Raw genomic sequence first — 17,996 nt, forward strand, 5'->3', positions numbered from 1 at the left:
CTCAGGAGGCTGAGGCAGGAGAATGGCGTGAACCTGGGAGGTGGAGCTTGCAGTGAGCCGAGATTGTGCCACTGCACTCCAGCCTGGGTGACAGAGCAAGACACTGTCTCAAAAAAAAAAAAAATTACAAAAATTTGCCAGGTGTGGTGGTGCGCACCTGTAGTCCCAGCTACTTGGGAGGATGAGGCAGGAGAATCACTTGAACCCCAGAGGTGGAGGTTACAGTGAGCTGAGATCGTGCCACTGCACTCCAGCCTGGGCAACAGAGTGAGAGGGAGCCAGGAGTTCAAGGCTACAGTGAGCTATGTTTGCACCACTATGCTCCCTGGGCAACAGAGAGAAACCTCATCTCTCTCTCCCTTTTTTTTTTTTTTTTTTTTAAGGCAAAGCCAAGGAGAGTGCCAGGGAAAAACATAAACCCTTCCTTGGTCCCCAAGCAAGAACCACACACAGCTTAGGATCTGAGGTGGAAGATATGGGTAGCAGGTGGGGCATAAAAAGCTAAAAAGCTGTGGAAATCCAGGACTTAGAATAAAACACAACTGGGCCTAATTGAGAGTGGAGGATGGGAGGAGGGAGAAAATCAGAAAAAATAAGTATTGGGTACTAGGCTTAGTACCTGGGTGACAAGATAATCGGTACAACAAACCTTCGTGACACAAGGTTACCTATATAACAAACCTGCACATGTACCCCGAACCAAAAATAAAAGTTAAAATAACGAATAAAAACTCCCACTACCTATATGATTGATGACTGTTCCAATGAATTCAAAAGAGAACCAGACTAGAATATCATTCTCTTGGTGGGTGGGGGGTGGGGGGGGGTTCCTGGAAACATTTTTATTTAACATTTTTAAAACAGCACTCAAATTACAGGCAGGAGAATTGCTTGAGCCCAGGAATTCGAGACCAGCCTGGACAACATAGTGAGAACCCTGTCTCCACAAAACTAAAAAATTAGCCAGGTGTGGTGGCATGCACCTGTAGTCCCAACTACTTGAGAGGTTGAGGTAGGAGGATCACTTGAGCCCAGGAGGTCGAGGCCCCAGTGAGCCATGCTGGGGCCACTGCACTCCAGCCTGGACGAGAGAGTGAGACCCTCTCTCAAAAAAAAAAAAAAAAAAAGTGATGGGACGGGAGGGCCTTACAATTCCATAATTAGAAAACAAACAACCTAATCAAAAAATGGGTGAGAGACAAGGACAGATATTTCATCAAAGAAGCTCTGTGTGTGGCTAATAAGCACACGAAATGAGGCTCCACATCATTCGTCATTAGAGAAATGAAAATTAAACATACAAAGGACACCACTTCATACCCGCTAGAACGACTATCATCAAAAAGACAGGCAATGACAACATTGTTGAGGATGTGGAGAAACGGGAACCCTCATGCGTTGCTGGTGGGAATGTAATATGGTGCGCTGTGTTGGAAAACAGTATGGCAGTTTCTCAAAAAGTTAAACATCAAATCACTGTACCGTCCATCAACTTCATTCCTTAGTATCTATCCCAAGAGAAATAAAAGCATATGTTCACATTCACACAAAGACTTTCACACAAAAGTTCATAGTGGCATTATTTATAAATAGCCAAAAAGGGGTGAAATGTGCCTCAGCTGATGGATGGACAAAATGTGGTGTATCCAAAAATGGAGTATTACTGGGCAATAAAAAGGGATGAAATACTGATATACTGATAGGCATCACAACACAAATGAATCTCAAAAGCATCATGCTAACTGAAAGAAACCAGACATGACAGATCACGTAGTGTGTGATTTCATCTATATGAAATGCTCAGAAGGCAAATCTGTAGAGACAGAAAGTAGCTTAGTGGTTGCCTGAAACTGGGGATAGGAACAAGGATTAATTGTAAATGGGATCTTCATTGGGATGATGAAAATGTTCTGAAACTGATTTATGGTGATGGCTGCACCACTCAGTAAATTTACCAAAAAATATTGAACTGTGCACTTGAATAGGGTGGGTTTTATCATATATAAAATGTGTCAATAATGCTGTTTTTAGAAAGTGATGGGAGAGGTAAAGGAGGGGATGGAAATTGGGGATCAATTTCAGAGCTGTTGGCACTCAATCAGCTAGGCTTGGAGACTAAACTGATGTGCAGAGAAGGCAAGGATGATCTTCAGGCATATGAGCTGGGAAAGAGAGATGAAATACCATTTCCAACAAGAAAAGTGGGAGGAAGATGATACATTTGATTTAGAAAAGATATGGCCACAATACACATATACACCATGGAATACTATGCAGCCATGAAAAAGAATGAGCTCATGTCTTTTGCAGGGACATGAATGAAGCTGGAAGCCATCATTCTCAGCAAACTAACACAGGAACAGAAAACCAAACACCGAATGTCCTCACTCATAAGTGGGAGTTGAACAACGAGAACACACGGACCCAGGGAGGGGAACATCACACACTGGGGCCTGTCGGGGGCGGGGGCAAGGTAAGGGAGAGCATTAGGTCAAATACTGAATGCACGTGGGGCTTAAAACCCAGATGACAGGTTGATAGGTGCAGCAAACCACCATGGCACATGTATACCTATGTAACAAACCCGCATGCTCTGCACATATATCCCAGAACTTAACATTAAAAAAGAGAAAAGATATGGCCACAATAATTCAATTGTCTTTTCCCTCTGAAACAAAAGTCCCAGAGAGAGAGTTAGCCTGTGTGCCCACCTCAGGAATCCCAGCATGTCCAGCTGGAGTCCCCATGGGGTCTAGCTTCACGTCATCTTGGGAGAGGGGACCCCAGCACTGGGAAGATCATCAAAAGACACTGGCTGATTGCTGTTGAGAATAGAAGAGCCATTAAAGAAAATGAACTGAGAATGTGTGCTTAATTAAAAAAAAAAAAAAAAAAGTCGTGATACTAAGAACTCTGTAAAGAACTGCCAGAACAAAGTTGCCGTGGCTAGGAGTAAGGCATGGGCTGTCTCCACCTAAGCCATACGAGCCGCAGCAGGTGCAGCAGGTGCAGCAGGTGCAGCAGATGCAGCAGGTGCAGCAGGTGCAGCAGGTGCAGCTGTGGGAGTGATGGCCACCAGAGTCAGCCATAAGGGTGGTGGGCAGAGAAGCACACACAGCCCAGAGAAGGGCTTCAAAGACCATGGTGGAGACTACGGAAGCAACCTGAGGACCTGCTCAGGGAAGAGAGGAACTTGCTGGGGTGTGGGATTCCAGGATTCCTCCAATGAGGGCTTAGAATCAAGTCCCATTTTTCTAAGCAGGGCTGTTGTTGCCCCCTGGCTTGACTGTCATCTCACAGCTGTGTGCTGCCCGGGGCTGGGCACCAGCAGGGAATTGCTAAAGCCTCCACCATCACTGCTGCAAATGCTCCCTTTGCCACCTCCCCCTTCACCTCATCAGCTGTACAGAATCCACCATCACGTCTCCATCCTCTCAATTCTACAGGTTCACTAGAAAATCAACAGTTCTGATCTACTCACGTGGGGCCCATTCAACTCATGAGTTGGAAATGCAGTGTATCTGGATGGATAGACAGACAGGTGGACAGATGGGTGGGTGGACAGATGGATGGACAGGTGGATGAGTGAACAGACAGGTGGACAGAGTGGGTGGACAGATGGACGGATGGGTGGACGGGTGGACGGACAGACAGGTGGGCAGATGGGGGGGTGGACAGATGGATGGACAGGTGGATGGACAGACGGGTGGGTGGACAGATGGACGGATGGGTGGACAGACAGACAGGTGGACAAAGTGGGTGGACAGATGGACAGACGGGTAGATGGGTGGATGGACAGACAGGTGGGCAGAGTGGGTGGACAGATGGACAGACGGGTGGACAGGTGGACAGAGAGACAGGTGGGTGGACAGACAGGTGGGCAGATGGGTGGGTGGACAGATGGATGGACGGGCGGACAGACAGACGGGTGGGTGGACAGATGGACGGGTGGACAGGTGGACGGACAGACGGGTGGACAGATGGACAGATGGGTGGGTGGACAGACGGGTGGGTGGACAGATGGACAGACGGGTGGGTGGACAGACAGGTGAGTGGACAGATGGACAGACAGGTGGACGGGTGGATGGATAGATGGAAGACATGACCTTGGGTGGAGAAAGGCATCAGGTGAGAGTAACTGGTCAGTAGATGCTGCTGGGTGGGGACTGTAGCAGCTCACAGTTTCCTACGAAAAGGCTGAGTTGGAGATCAAGCTGTGATCCTTCCTGCTACTTTTCTAATATTAAAAAAAACACAAGATTTAAGTGTAAAGCTTCATTTAAAAACAACAGCATAGGTAAGTGTCGGGGAATTCAAGAGTTATGGTTTCCACAGTAACATTCACGTGGCCACCCAACTACTAGCAAATAAATGAAATTAAGCATTTCTATTGCCCTTGACATTCAGCCGTGTGCTAAGCAGTCACTTTATTGGTTTATAATTCCTCACAGCCACCCGTGAGGGAGGCAGCCTCCTCGCTCCCACAGGAAGGATGAGGACACCAAGTCCCAGGAGAAGAATGATGTGCCCAGAGAAGCCCGTCGTGGGACTAGCCGTGACTAGCCGTGACTAGCCGTGACTAGCCATGATGAGCAGTGACAAACCGTGACTAGCCATAACGAGCCGTGACGAGCTGTGGCTAGCCATGACTAGCCGTGACTAGCTGTGACTAGCTGTGACTAGCCGTGACCAGCTGTGACTAGCCGTGACTAGCCGTGACCAGCTGTAAGTAGCCGTGACTAGCCATGACTAGCCGTAACTAGCCATAACTAGCCGTGACTAGCCATAACTAGCCATGACTAGCCATAGCTAATCTGACTCTGTGCGTAACAGCAGGCTGCAGAGTGCAATGCCACTGGAAAGGTTGCAGAGAGAGCCGAAGACCAATCGTTATTAAATGCCTGCTGTGCACTAGGTCCTGCTAGTGAGTTCTTTTCAAGCTCCTCCCAGTGAAGACTGCGTCTCAGGCAACTAAAGAAGCGGTAATAAAAACCAGGGGCCTCAATGCTCTGAGTGGGCAAGAACAGGTGAAGAACAGGTGAGAGGAAACACCCCACAGCCCCAGTTCAGCTGTGCTCTCTTATGTCCAGCTTCACCGCTGCACACAACTGTGACCATGTCCTAAGAGAAAGAAGAAAAAAAACCCAGTAATGGTTCATGAGAATGAGGAGCGAGGAAGATCCAGGTCCTAGAGAGAGGAGGCTGTCTTGTGTACTTGATCACCTTTGGACCGTTTCACTCATTCGACAGATGAAAAGGCCCCAAAAGAGGTGAGAGATGTTTACTTAGATAAAACTTTCACTCTAGCAAATCTTAGCAAATCTCAGCTCCCAGAAGAACACAGGTGCATGGATTGAAAACACAACCAAAGGCTCTAGGCCACAAATTGTGACATGTGGCCCACAGTCCCCAGGAAGGGAGGCCTGACACCAGCACTGGCTCTGGCCTTAGCTCTCATCTTAATGTTCTTTAAGGGGGAATAAAAAGCAACAGATAAAATGCAGGGATGAGCTAAATCGAGAGGTGTTGCCAACACTCCTGCAGAAGGGAAAATAAAGTGTGAAAATACAGTCTCAAAAGTATGAGAAAATCAAAGGCACAAAGGCAAGTCAAAACATCAAACTTCCTACTCAAGGAGACAATGACCCCAACTCTGCATGTAGACATTTAAAAAGCAGTTCTTGGCTGGATGCAGTAGCTCACACCTGTAATCCCAACACTTTGGGAAGCTGAAGCAGGAGGATTGCTTGCGGCCAGGAATTTGAGACCAGCCTGGGCAGCATAGTAATACCACATTGCTATTTTTTATTTTTATTTTTTTTTTGAGACAGTCTTGCTCTGTCGCCCAGGCTGGATTGCAGTGGAGCAATCTCAGCTCACTGCAAACTCCGCCTCCCGGGTTCAAGCGATTCTCTTGCCTCAGCCTCCCGAGTAGCCAGGACTACAGGCACCCACCACCACGCCCAGCTAATTTTTGTATTTTTAGTAGAGACGGGGTTTCACCGTGTTAGCCAGGATGGTCTCGATCTCCTGACCTCATGATCCACCCGCCTCAGCCTCCCCAAGTGCTGGGATTACAGGCGTGAGCCACCGCGCCCGGCCAATTTTTTTTTTTTTTAATTAGCCAGTCGTGGTGTACATCTGTCATCCCAGCTACTCAGGAGGCTAAGGTGGGATGATCTCTTGAGCCCAGGAATTCGAGGCTGCAGTGAGCTATGATCATGCCGCGGCACTTCATCCTCATCGACATAGTGAGACTGTCTCTTCAAAAAAAAAAAAAAAAAACAGCCATACAAAAGCATGAGATCATGTCCTTTGCAGTGACATGGATGGAGCTGGAGGCCATTATCCTAGGGAACTAACTCAGAGACAGCAAATCAAAAGTGCATGTTCTCACTTGTAAGCGGAGGCGAAACAGGGAGTCCACTCGGACATAAAGATGCAAACAGTGGACACGGGGCCTCCAAAGGGGGTGGGCAGGGATTTGCAGGGAGCAAGGGTTGAAAATTTACCCATCAGGTATGATGTTCACTCTCTGGGTAATGGGCACACTAGAAGCCCAGTATACAATATACCCACATAACAAGCATGCCCATGTACCCCCTCAATTTGAAATAAAATAAAATTTTAATAAATAAATAAAGCAGTTCTCCCTAAAGACGGACAAGAGATAATGGAATTAATGTAAACTTTAATTTACATTAATTAAATGTAGTTAATGTAAACTTTAATTTACATTAGTTATGTAAATGAATAATTTACATTAATGAAATTAATTATGTAATGAATTACATAATTAATGTTCAGAAATAATGTAAACTTTTGCTACATTAAGGGAGGCCTACTTCCTACAGGAAGCATCTCTCAATTAGTCCCACTGATCCATGACACTCTTCACAGTCCCTCTGGGACTGCAATCTGAGCTTCCCTAATCACTAACAATATAGCTATGCACGAGCTATCCATTTGTGTTTTTATTTGCCCTCTTTTCTCTATTAAACTGATTACTCCTGAAGAGTTCTAAACCCACTGTGCAAAGCTAAGGTGCAAAATGATTGCTAATTACAGAGCTCTGACTCAAGATTTGAGACATCCGTTTAAGGGTTCAAAAATCTATGCATTATAACCATTCGACTCTAAGCTCCTTGAGGCCAGTAGCCAGGTCCTTAATCTTTGTGTCCCTAACACTCAGCACAGCACTGGGTGTGGCTCTGGTTACAGGTATATGGAGGAACTCAGTATGTATCATGAATCTAGTGCGTTGCTTTCATGTGAAATAGCTCAGTTGAAAGTTTTTTTTTTTTTTTTTTTGAGACAGTCTCGCTGTGTTGCCCAGGTTGGAGTGCAGTGGTGCAATCTCAGCTCACTGTAACCTCTGCCACCCAGATTCAAGCAATTCTCCTGCCTCAGCCTCCCAAGTAGAGGGAGGCTTTTGGTAATTTAAGGTAGACATTCCCTCCACATGTGGACTCTGAAATCTGACAGACCTCAATCCTTGAAATTCATTTGCATCATTGATCTCTTTCTTGGAGAGTCTCTTTCCACAAAAAGGATAACTGGGGGGAAAGCAAGAAGAGAACACAGGGTGGCATTTTCTGCCTCTGTTGGGTCGTCGGCTGGTTCTCCACTCTGGTGTGCCACCTCTGTACTGGGGAGTAGAAAGCCTGGGGACTATATTTCCCAGTATACCAACTAGGAGCATTCCAACTTAGATTGGGCCACCGAGAGGCACTCGAGTAATTTGGAAGATAGAAGAGAGGCAAGCTGGCTTGCTGCTCCCCCTTCAACAGGTGGCAAACACGGCAAGCACGAGTTTGCCTTGGCATTGGAGTAATTCCCCAGTGAATCCCACCTTGGTACTGCAGGCAAATGTGACCCTAGCAATGGTTTCTGCAGGTTCTGAAACTTGTTGTTTTTCCTGTAACTGGTGGTGGGCCTGAGAGCAATGAATGGCTTTCCTGAACTTTTGCATCTCTAGCCTTCCAGTGATTTTGCAAACCCTAATTCCTAGATCCTAAATCTCTTCTTGCCTGGAAAAAGAACACTAGAGAAGTCACATTACATGACTTCAAATTATACTACAGAGCTAAAGTAACCAAAACAGCATGGTACTGGCATTAAAAAGGACACATAGACCAACGGAACAGAATAGAGAATCCAGAAGCAAATCCACACACCTAAAGCGAACTCATTTTTGACAAAGGTACCAAGAACATACACTGGGGAAAAGACAGTCTCAATAGATGGTGCTGGGAAAACTGGATATCCATACACAGAAGAATGAAACTAGACCCCTATCTCTCACCAGACGCAAAATTCAAATCAACATGGATTAAAGACTTAAATCTAAGACCTCAAACTGTTACAAGAAAGGAGTCTTGATCCAGACCCCAAGAGAGGGTTCTTGGATTTCGTGCAAGAAAGAATTCAGGGAGAGTCCAGAGAGTAAAGTGGAGGCAAGTTTATGAAGAAAGTGAAGAAATAAAAGAAAGGCTACTCCACACACAGAGCCCTTGGGGCTGTGGGTCGCCCATTTTTATGGTTATTTCTTGACCATATGCTAAACAAGGGGTGGATTATTCATGCCTCCCCTTTTTAGACTATATAGGGGAACTTCCCGACGTTGCCATGGCATTTGCAAACTGTTGTGGTGTTGGTGGGAGTGTAGCAATGAGGACGAGCAGAGGTCACTCTCGTCGCCATCTTGGGTTTGGTGGGATTTGTCCGGCTTCTTTACTGCAACCTGTTTTATCAGCAAGGTCTTTATGACCTGTGTCTTGTGCTGACCTCCTATCTCATCCTGTTACTTAGAATGGCTTAACCGTCTGGGAATGCAGCCCAGTAGGTTTCAGCCTCATTTTACCAAGATCCTATTTAAGATGGAGTTGCTCTGATTCAAACACCTCTGACAAAACTGTGAAACTCCTACAAGAAAACATTGGGGAAAATCTCCAGGACATTGGTCTGGGCAAAAATTTCTTGAGCAATACTTTGCAAGCACAGGCAACCAAAACAAAAATGGACAAATGAGAACACATCAAGTAAAAAAGCTTCTGCATAGCAAAGGATACAATCAACAAAAAGATGAGACAACCCACAGAATGAGAGAAAATATTTACAAACTACCCATCTGACACGGGATTAGTAACCAGAATATATAAGGAGCTCAAACAACTCTATAGGAAAAAGTCTAATAATCTGATCAAAAAATGGGCAAAAGATTTGAATAGCCATTTCTCAAAAGAAGACATACAAATGGCAAACAGGCACATGAAAAGGTGCTCAACACCATGATCATCAGATAAATGCAAATCAAAACTGCAATGAGGGCCGGGCGTGGTGGCTCATGCCTGTAATCCCTGCACTTTGGGAGGCCGAGGCAGGTGGATTGCCTGAGCTCAGGAGTTCGAGACCAGCCTGGGTAACACGGTGAAACCCCATCTCTACTAAAATACAAAAAAATAACTGGGTGTGGCAGCATGCACCTGTAATCCCAGCCACTCAGGAGGCTGAGACAGGAGAGTCACTTGAACCCAGGGGTGGAGGTTGCAATGAGCCGAGATTGCACCACTGCACTCCAGCCTGGGCAACAGAGCAAGACTCCGTCTCCAAAAAATAAAAATAAAAATAAAACTACAATGAGATATCATGTCAGCCCAGTTAAAATGGCTTACATCCAAAAGACAGGCAATAAGAAATGCTGGTGAGGATGTGGAGAAAAGGGAACCCTTGTACACCGTGGGTGGGAATGTAAATTAGCACAACCACTGTAGAGAACAGTTTGGAGCTTCCTCAAAAAACTAACAATTGAGCTACCGTATGATCCAGCAATCCCACGGCTGGGTAGATATCCAAAAGAAAGGAACTCATATATTGAAGAGACGTCTGCACTGCTGTTTGTTGCAGCACTATTTACAAGAGCCAAGATTTGGAAGTAACCTAAGTGTTCATGAACAGATGAATGGATAAATCAAATGTGGTAGATATGCAAAATGGAGTACTATTCAGCCATAAAAAAGAATGAGATCCAGTCATTTGCAACAACATGAATGGAACTGGAGATCATTATATTTAGTGAAATAAGCCAGGCACAGAAAGACAAACATCACATATTCTGAAAATTAAAATAATAGGACTCATGGACATAGAGAGTTAGGAGGATGGTGACCAGAGGCTGGGAAGTGGAGTAGGGGGGTGGGGATGGTAATGGGTAAAAAAAATAAAAAAAAAAATAGAATGAAGAAGTCCTACTATTTGATAGCACAACAGGGTGACTATAGTCAATAATAACTGTACATTTTAAAATAACTTAAAGAGTGTAATTGGGTTGTTTGTAACTCAAAGGACAAATGTCTGAGGGGATGGACACCCCATTCTCCATGATGTGCTCCTTTCACATGGTGTGCCCGAACCAAACATCTCATGGACCCCACAAATACACACACATACGATGTACTCACAAAAATTCACAAGAAAAAAGAGAAAAATCTCTTCTTGCTTGAAATACCTAGAGTGGCCTCTGTCTTTCTGATCGATTTATTGCCTGAAGGAATGGAAGTCTCAATATACTCATTCAACAACTATATTGAGTGCCTAAAAGCAAGGCCCTGCTCTGGGTGTTAGGAATACAGCAGCCAACCAAACGGAAAGAGACCTGCCCTCCTGGAACTTACATTCTAGCGGAAATAAATAGGAATTGATAAGGGCAGGGCAGGTAGGACAGAGAGGATGGGGTGGGGCAAGGGGCATCCTTATTTCCTAGGGTATTTGGGGAAGGTTCATTGCTAACAGGAAATCTGGGCTGGGACCTGCGGGAAGTGAGAGGCCTGGGCAGGAGGCTGTGTGGAAGGGCATTTAGAGCAGAGGAGATGCCGGGAACAAAGGCCCCGAGGCAGGAGCGTGCTCGGAGTGGTCTACGTGAGGAACAGCAAAGTCAAGGGGCCGCTGAGGCTGCAAAGTCAGAGGGTCAGAGGAGAGCAGTAAGAGGTGATGGCAGAGGGATACTGACAGCCAGCCTGGACAGCCCCATGGGGGCCGTGGTAAGCGCTGTGGCTTTTACTCCAAGAAAGAGGCCAAATGGAGGCTTCTGAGCAGAACAGCGACACATCTGATTTATGTTTTATTCAGATCACTGTGACTACACGTTGGGAACATAGTTACAGAGGCAAAGACCAGGAAGGACGTCATTGCAATCATCTAGATGACAGATAAAGGCAGCCTGGACCAGGCCAGTAGCCATGGAGGAGGACCGCTGGAAATAGATGATATAGATCTAGATGCAGATATAGATAGATATCGATGAGAGATATCGATGATATAGATAGATATAGATGATAGAGATAAATCTATATGTGGGTGTATTTTTTAAATTGTGATAAAGTCCATATAACATACTTCCCTGGCAGTGAAGTTGCAATGATCATGAAGATGGTTTTCCCAGAGTGAGGCTCACCCACTGCACTCCAGGTATGCTGACCCCTGCGATGTCTCCAAATGCAGGAAACTCAACTGCATAATTTGTGGTAGTGGGGGACGTCGTTCATGCTCCGCTGTGTCACTCTTGTCCAGTGAGAGGTCACAACTTGAAGTCGGTGGTCTTTATTGTATAATTTATTTATTATAAAAATGCATACAACATAAAATTCAGCACCTTCAGCGTTTTGGAGTGTACACTGAGTGGTATTACATACGTTCTCATTGTCATGCACCCATCACCCCCATCCATCTCCAGAGCTCATTTCATCTTGCAGAACTGAAACTTTGTACCCATTAAGCAGTAACCCCCCATTTTCCCCTCCCCAGACCCCCTGGCATCTGCATTCCACTCTCTGTCTCTAGGAATCTGACTCCCCGAGGTATTTGAGATAAGTGGAATCACACAGTGTTGGTCCTTTGGGAACTGCCTTATTCCCTTAGCATAATGTCCTCAAGGTTCACCCATGCTGACTGGCCATATTGTGAAGGTAGGATTTGGCGGATTGGATGAGGAGGGAGAGGGAGAAAGAAGGGAGGCAAGGATGATTCTGAGACTTGGGGCCTGAGCAGGGGAATGGAATGCTTGGTAGAAGTTGAGCTGACACACGAGTCCACGGGATGTCCAGCTTCCCGTCTCTTCTGTCTCTGCCACACCCCACACACTGGCCCAGCTCTCGGTGGGCAGAGAATTCTTCAGGCCTTACTTCAGCTCACATGTCAACAAGAGATGCTGAAACATTTTCATCTTTCCATCATCCAAACGAAGGAAATGAGGGGCCATGGATATTCATCCTCCCCTCTGCCAGTGTAGGGAAAACAGAGAACAGACGAGGGAGGAGTATCAGAGAACAGATGAGTGTCTCAAGCACGGATCTGCGCACCCTCTGGATCAGCAGTGCACTGGGAACTCCTGTGAGATGAGAGGCTGAGACAATCGCACACACATTATCTTAACCCAAACAAGGAGTGAACATCCAGCCAGAAAAGCTTCTCCCTGTGCCCGGCCCCACCAGCGCCAGACAGCTCATTCCCTGCTTCACAAGCAGGCGCTCAGAGCCCACGGCTTGCTTCTTTCCTCTTCCCACAGCCACCCCGCTTGGTCAGCCCTCAGTTCCACATAACTGGGGAGATGGCAGTAGTGCCCCATGAAATTTGTCCCATCCCCATTAAGTGGTCTTTTGTTTGTTTGTTTTTGAGATGGAGTCTCACTGTGTCACCAAGGCTGGAGAATGCAGTGGCGAGATCCCAGCACACTGCAGCCTCCACCTCCCAGGTTCAAGCGATTCTCCTGCCTCAGCCTCCCGAGTAGCTGGGATTACAGGTGTGCACCACCGCACCCGGCTAATTTTTGTATTTTTAGTAGAGACAGGAATTCACCATGTTGGTCAGGCTGGTCTTGAACTCCTGACCTCAGGTGACCTGCCTGCCTTGGCTTCCCAAAGTGCTGGGATTCTAGGCATGAGCCACCATGCCTGGCCTCCTGTTAAGTCTTAAAAGGAACTGCAGATGAATCTTTCCTGGAGTGCAGCTTGGAGGTGACATTCCCTGCTCAGAGCGTTAGAAGTTCTCATTGTCTAGAGCATCAGTTCCAGGGTAGGAGAGATGTCCCAGGGCACATCAGGCATTTTGGAGGAGCTCTCTCCGACTATCTCCAGCCCCTGGAGCTTCTCTGTGAGCTGGGCCTTCTCTCCCATGGGTCTGCGGCATCAACTCTGCATGGCCTCCAAGGCCCTCCTGGAGCCAGCCCCGGAATAACCCCACTATGTTTAATCTCCGCTACTCTTGTCCACAGACTCTAAGGTCCAACCAAACTGAATGACTAATTACTGCCTGACGAGCTCGCCCCCTCCCACCTCTGTTTGGCCTTTGCCCAGAATGGCCTTCCTCCTCTCACCACATATTCATTCAGATCCTTCCTCCTACCATGCCAGGTCCAGTGCCACCTCCTCCAGGAAGCCCTCTCTGATATCTCCAACTGGGTGCACTATCTTCTTCCCCAAACCCCCACAGCCGTCTCGTGTGGGCTCCTTTCTTGTGGCTGTGATTTCCTATAAAATCCTTCTCTCCTATCAGACCATGAACTCTCCAAGGACGCCATTCGCCCACATTCCTACTGGTTCCCCTCACAGGGCCTGACACGTGTCTTTTAGGCTTCAGAGTTGGTTAAATCAACAAAGCAATGAGGCAATTATTTATTTTAGTCAGATACTCAACTTAAAAATCATTCAGTGTGGGCACTCCTGAGACTGTGAGGATCATGTTCGTTTCCTCGCTGTTTGCCGGCTATTGGGATTTGTGTCATCACACACAGTCCGATGAGGTGGCAACAGAAAAGCATATCTCACTTCTATCGTAGGTTTCCATTCACTTTCGGGTTCTCGATCACCCTCTATTTCCTCAGTGATACTCCAGACTTTTCAGATGTTCTCATTGACCCATTCATCTTTCTTTTTTTTGCAAAACCAAAAAGCAAGAAAAGAACTTTGTATTTTGTCCAATAGTCCTAAGAAATTTTCCCTGTAGAGAATGTCATCTAAGTCAAAACAAGGGTTGAATAGGGGCACCCAAATCAGTTATCACTTAGGGCTGTTATAAGAAATGCCAACTGGGTGGCTTAAACAGCAAACAGTCGTCTCTCACCGTCTGGAGGCTACAAATCCAAGATCAAGGTGCTAGCATGGTCAGTTCTGGCGAGGACCTGCTTCTGGGCTCAAGAGCACTACCTTCCCCCAGTATCCTCACGTGGTGGGTCTCCAGCCTCTTCTCATAAAGGCACTGATCCCATTCATGAGGGCTCCACTCTCACAGCGTAATCACCTCCTAAAGGCCCCGCCTCCAAATACTGTCACACAGGGATTAGGATTTCAGCATAGGAATTCTGGGGGGACACATTCAGTCCATGGCCCCCCGTACCTGTGAATGTGATCTTATTTGGAAATAGGGTTTTCTAGATGAAATTAAGGATCTTGAGATAAGATCATCCTGGACTTAGGGTGGACCCTAGATCCAGTGACTAGTGTCCTTATAAGAGAAAGAAGAGGGAGATTGGAGACACACAGACACCGCGGAGAAACGCAGGAGAAAAGGTCCTGTGAAGGCGGAGAGGCAGGGACGGGAGTGACGCAGCTGCAAGACGAAGAATGCCTGGGCCCAGCAGTAGCTGGAGAGGCAAGGACGAGGGGGATCCTCCCCTAGGACCTAGGGGAGAGCATGGCCCTGCTGCCACCTGGATTTTGGATTTCTGTTTCGAGGCATCACGTTTGTGGCAACTCACCCTGACAGCCTTAGGAAACTGATGTGTTAACCCATTGCATCAGTGCACAAAATAACACCCCGACTCGTTTCCTGGGCCAGCCTCCTACCTATTAGACCCTACCTCTCATTCCCGGTTTTTTTGTTTTTTTGTTTTTTTGAGGCAGGGTTTCACCCCGTTGCTCAGCCTAGAGGTGCATGGCGTGATCACGGCTCACTACAGCCTTGACCTCCTGGGCTTAAGTGACCCTCCCCCCTCAGCCTCCCAAGTAGCTTGAACTACAGGTGCATGCCACCCTGCCCAGCTAATTTTTGTATATATATATATTTTTTGTAAAGACGGGGTTTCACCATGTTGCCCATGCTGGTCTCAATCTTCTGGGCTCAAGCAATCCTCCTGCATCAGCCTTCTGAAGTGCCAGGATTACAGGTGTGAGCCCCCGCGCCTGGCCTCTCCCTCTGTTTTATCATCCCTCTCCCCTCGTCTTCCTTGGCTTTCCTCCTCACACCTCCTGCGTTTGGCCCCCTTCCATTTTCTTTCTGCTTCTCTTTCCCAACTTCCCCCTCATCATGCCACAGGGACTCCTGGGCTCTGTGCCACCCCCCTGGAAGTTCCCCATAATGAAGCAGGATTTATGCCTCACACTTCACCGTGGGAGAGCAGAAACCTCTCATTTGAAGCAAAAGGCACTGAAAATAAGCAAATAGTTATGCATTTGTCACTACCGAGTCCTAGCTGGCTTCCATCCTACCCCCAGCCCCCACCATCTTCTTGCTCGTTCAGGTCATCGTGTCCTCTGATACCCAGTAATTTCCATCATTTTCTACATGCATTTCTGTTGGTCTTCTGAGAGTTGCGATTTTCCAAAGCAGAAGGGGCACATCGTCTTTCCGGAGCCTGGAAGGTGCAGGCACTGATGCATTGGGGGAGACCACAGTGGGACAAGGACGGGGTGGGAGTGTGTCACCCCCCTTTCTACCGACCCTCAGCAGCGGGGAGTGAGCAGAGGAGACAGAACCTGGAGGAAGAGAGATTTCCAATTACTTCCTTCCCGGTCCCTTCTCCACTGGAGCCTGTTATTCCTCTGCTGCTGGGGCCTCTGAATTTTCTCTCACTGCGCCAGGAAAGAGCTTAGTGAATAAAGAACGAGGTGTCCTAGCAGTGCAGGGAAGATGTCCAGGACGGTGAGTGTGAATGACAGGTCCTGGAGAACGTGCACGCCAGCCCTGCAGCCTGGTGGGCTCTGCAATCAGCCCCCCAAAACCATTCACCAATCACCTTAGACAACTGCATGTGCAAAAGCCCTCTTTTTGTGTCCTTTGAAGCTTTTTTTAAAATCAGGCTGGGTGCGTGGCTCATGCCTGTAATCCCAGCACTTTGGGAGGCCGAGGCGGGAGAATCACTTGAGCCCAGGAGGTCGAGACTGCAATGAGCTATGATCATGCCACTGCACTCCAGCCTGGGTGACAGAGTGAGGGCCCATCTCTACAAAAATTTAAAAATTAAAAAAAAAAATTCTTTATCAAAGAAATACATGTGCAAATAATACCAAAAGGCTTATTTTTAAAAATCCCCTGTCCTGGCTGCCCCTCCCCTCCACACCTGTCCTCCTCCCCTCTGAGGTGACCGTTTTGAGGTTTTTGAGGTATTCGCCTCTGCTTTTCTAAATGCGCTTGCTCTGCTGTTTCTTGATTTATCCATTTGAGACATCAGCTCTTTACTCTGTGCTGTGGTGCACGACAATTTAGCTCTTACCACACTCACTGCTCGCTCCTCCTCCCAATGAGACATTAATAAAAATAGGAACAGGCTCTTATTTTTGGGGCTCTCACTAGGTATCAGGCACTGTCATATTCTGACAGGGTGGCCCCCTTCCCTCCCTGATGCACTCTCCACACGGCTCCCAGGACTCCCCACTTCCTCCCTCTGGTTCCTTCCACCGAGTCACCTTCACGGTCCGTCCCTTCTCTGTGCCCTCCGAAGGATGGGCACCCAGGGCTCGGTCCTCCGGCCCCTCTTCTCCATCTGCGTGCCCCGCCGCTCCTTGGTGGCCTCACCAGACTCATGGTTCCGAAAATCTTCCCTGTGCTGATGCCTCCCTAGAGCCCTATCTCCAGCCCTGTCCCCAGGCCCCTCAACACTGGCCCGAATTTGAGGCTGTGCCTGCAGAAGACAGAAGCAGCATCGTGTCATGCAGTCAGGATGGGGCTGGCAGATGGAAGTCCTCGTCTAGAACTGGCCCTGCCACCTCCCAGGAGTGTGGCCTCTGGTGACGGACTTCACTTCTCCACCATAAATGTAATGCTTTCTCTGTACAAATGCTCTTTCCTACCCTGTGGATTGACTATAAGAATCAAGTCATGGCGAGGGTTTTGTAAATGGAAAAGCCTTACGTTAGTGGAATTGGTTGTTATTGTTTCTCTTTTTTATTTTTTATTTTATTTTCAAGATGTGGTCTTGCTCTATAGCCCAAAGCTGGAGTGCAGTGGTGCGATCATAGCTCATTGCAGCTTCAAACTCCTGGGCTCAAGCGATCCTCCCACCTCATCCTCCCAAGTACAGGCTACAGGCGTGTCACTACCCTGGCTAATTTTTTTTTTTTTTTGACTTTTTGGTAGAGACAAGGTCTTGCTTTGTTACCCAGGCTGGTCTCAAACTCCTGGCCCCAATGATCTTTTCACCTCAGCCTCCCAAAGTGCTGGGATTACAGGCATGAGCCACCATGCCCAGCCTGTTATTATTTCTGCTTGTACTCCTCCACACTTCCTTTTCTCTCTCTTAATCTTTCCCATTCTGTCCTTTGTGATCAGCATTTATTTCACAGCCATTTATTGAGCAGCTAGTATGCGGCAGGCACCGTGGGAGCACACACAGGGTTCTTGCTTGCACGGGGCTCACAGCCTCACTTTCCAAAGGCTGGGTGCGCCTCGGTCTTTGTTTTCCTCTCCATTTTCTTTTTCTTTTCTTTTCTTTTTCTTTTTTTTTTTGAGACAGAGGTATGGTCTTGTTGCCCAGGCTGGAGTGCAGTGGTGTGATCTCGGCTCACTGCAACTTCTGCCTCCTGGGTTCAAGCGATTCTCCTGCCTCAGCCTTCCGAGTAGCTGGGATTACAGGCGCCTGCCACCATGCCCAGCTAAATATTGTATTTTTAGTACAGATGGGGTTTCAACATGTTGGTCAGGCTGGTCTCGAACTCCCGACCTCAGGTGATCTGCCTGCCTCGCCCTCCCAAAGTGCTGGGCTTACAGGCGTGAGCCACCGTGCCTAG

General features: G+C 47.4%; 1 protein-coding gene and 1 non-coding gene across 4 annotated transcripts in view; one reads left to right on the plus strand and one right to left on the minus strand.

Moving 5' to 3' along the window:
* The first annotated feature begins 11,390 nt into the window (after positions 1-11,390).
* On the plus strand, positions 11,391-11,550 carry LOC112130810 (U1 spliceosomal RNA). The gene has a single exon (XR_002913018.2). It is a non-coding gene; the product is annotated as a U1 spliceosomal RNA (small nuclear RNA).
* Positions 11,551-11,590: 40 nt separating this feature from the next.
* Positions 11,591-17,996, minus strand: part of EFCAB2 (EF-hand calcium binding domain 2) — a 162,253-nt gene continuing 155,847 nt past the window's right edge. For 2 of the 3 annotated variants that reach the window (XM_009246323.4, XM_054557391.2), the window contains exon 8: positions 15,493-15,746. In XM_009246323.4, the coding sequence (XP_009244598.1) occupies positions 15,508-15,746 (239 nt within the window). In that variant the 3' untranslated portion in view covers positions 15,493-15,507. 3 annotated transcript variants of the gene reach the window in all.

Source organism: Pongo abelii, chromosome 1, assembly GCF_028885655.2.
Source record: "Pongo abelii isolate AG06213 chromosome 1, NHGRI_mPonAbe1-v2.0_pri, whole genome shotgun sequence".
Taxonomy (NCBI): Eukaryota; Metazoa; Chordata; class Mammalia; order Primates; family Hominidae; genus Pongo; species Pongo abelii.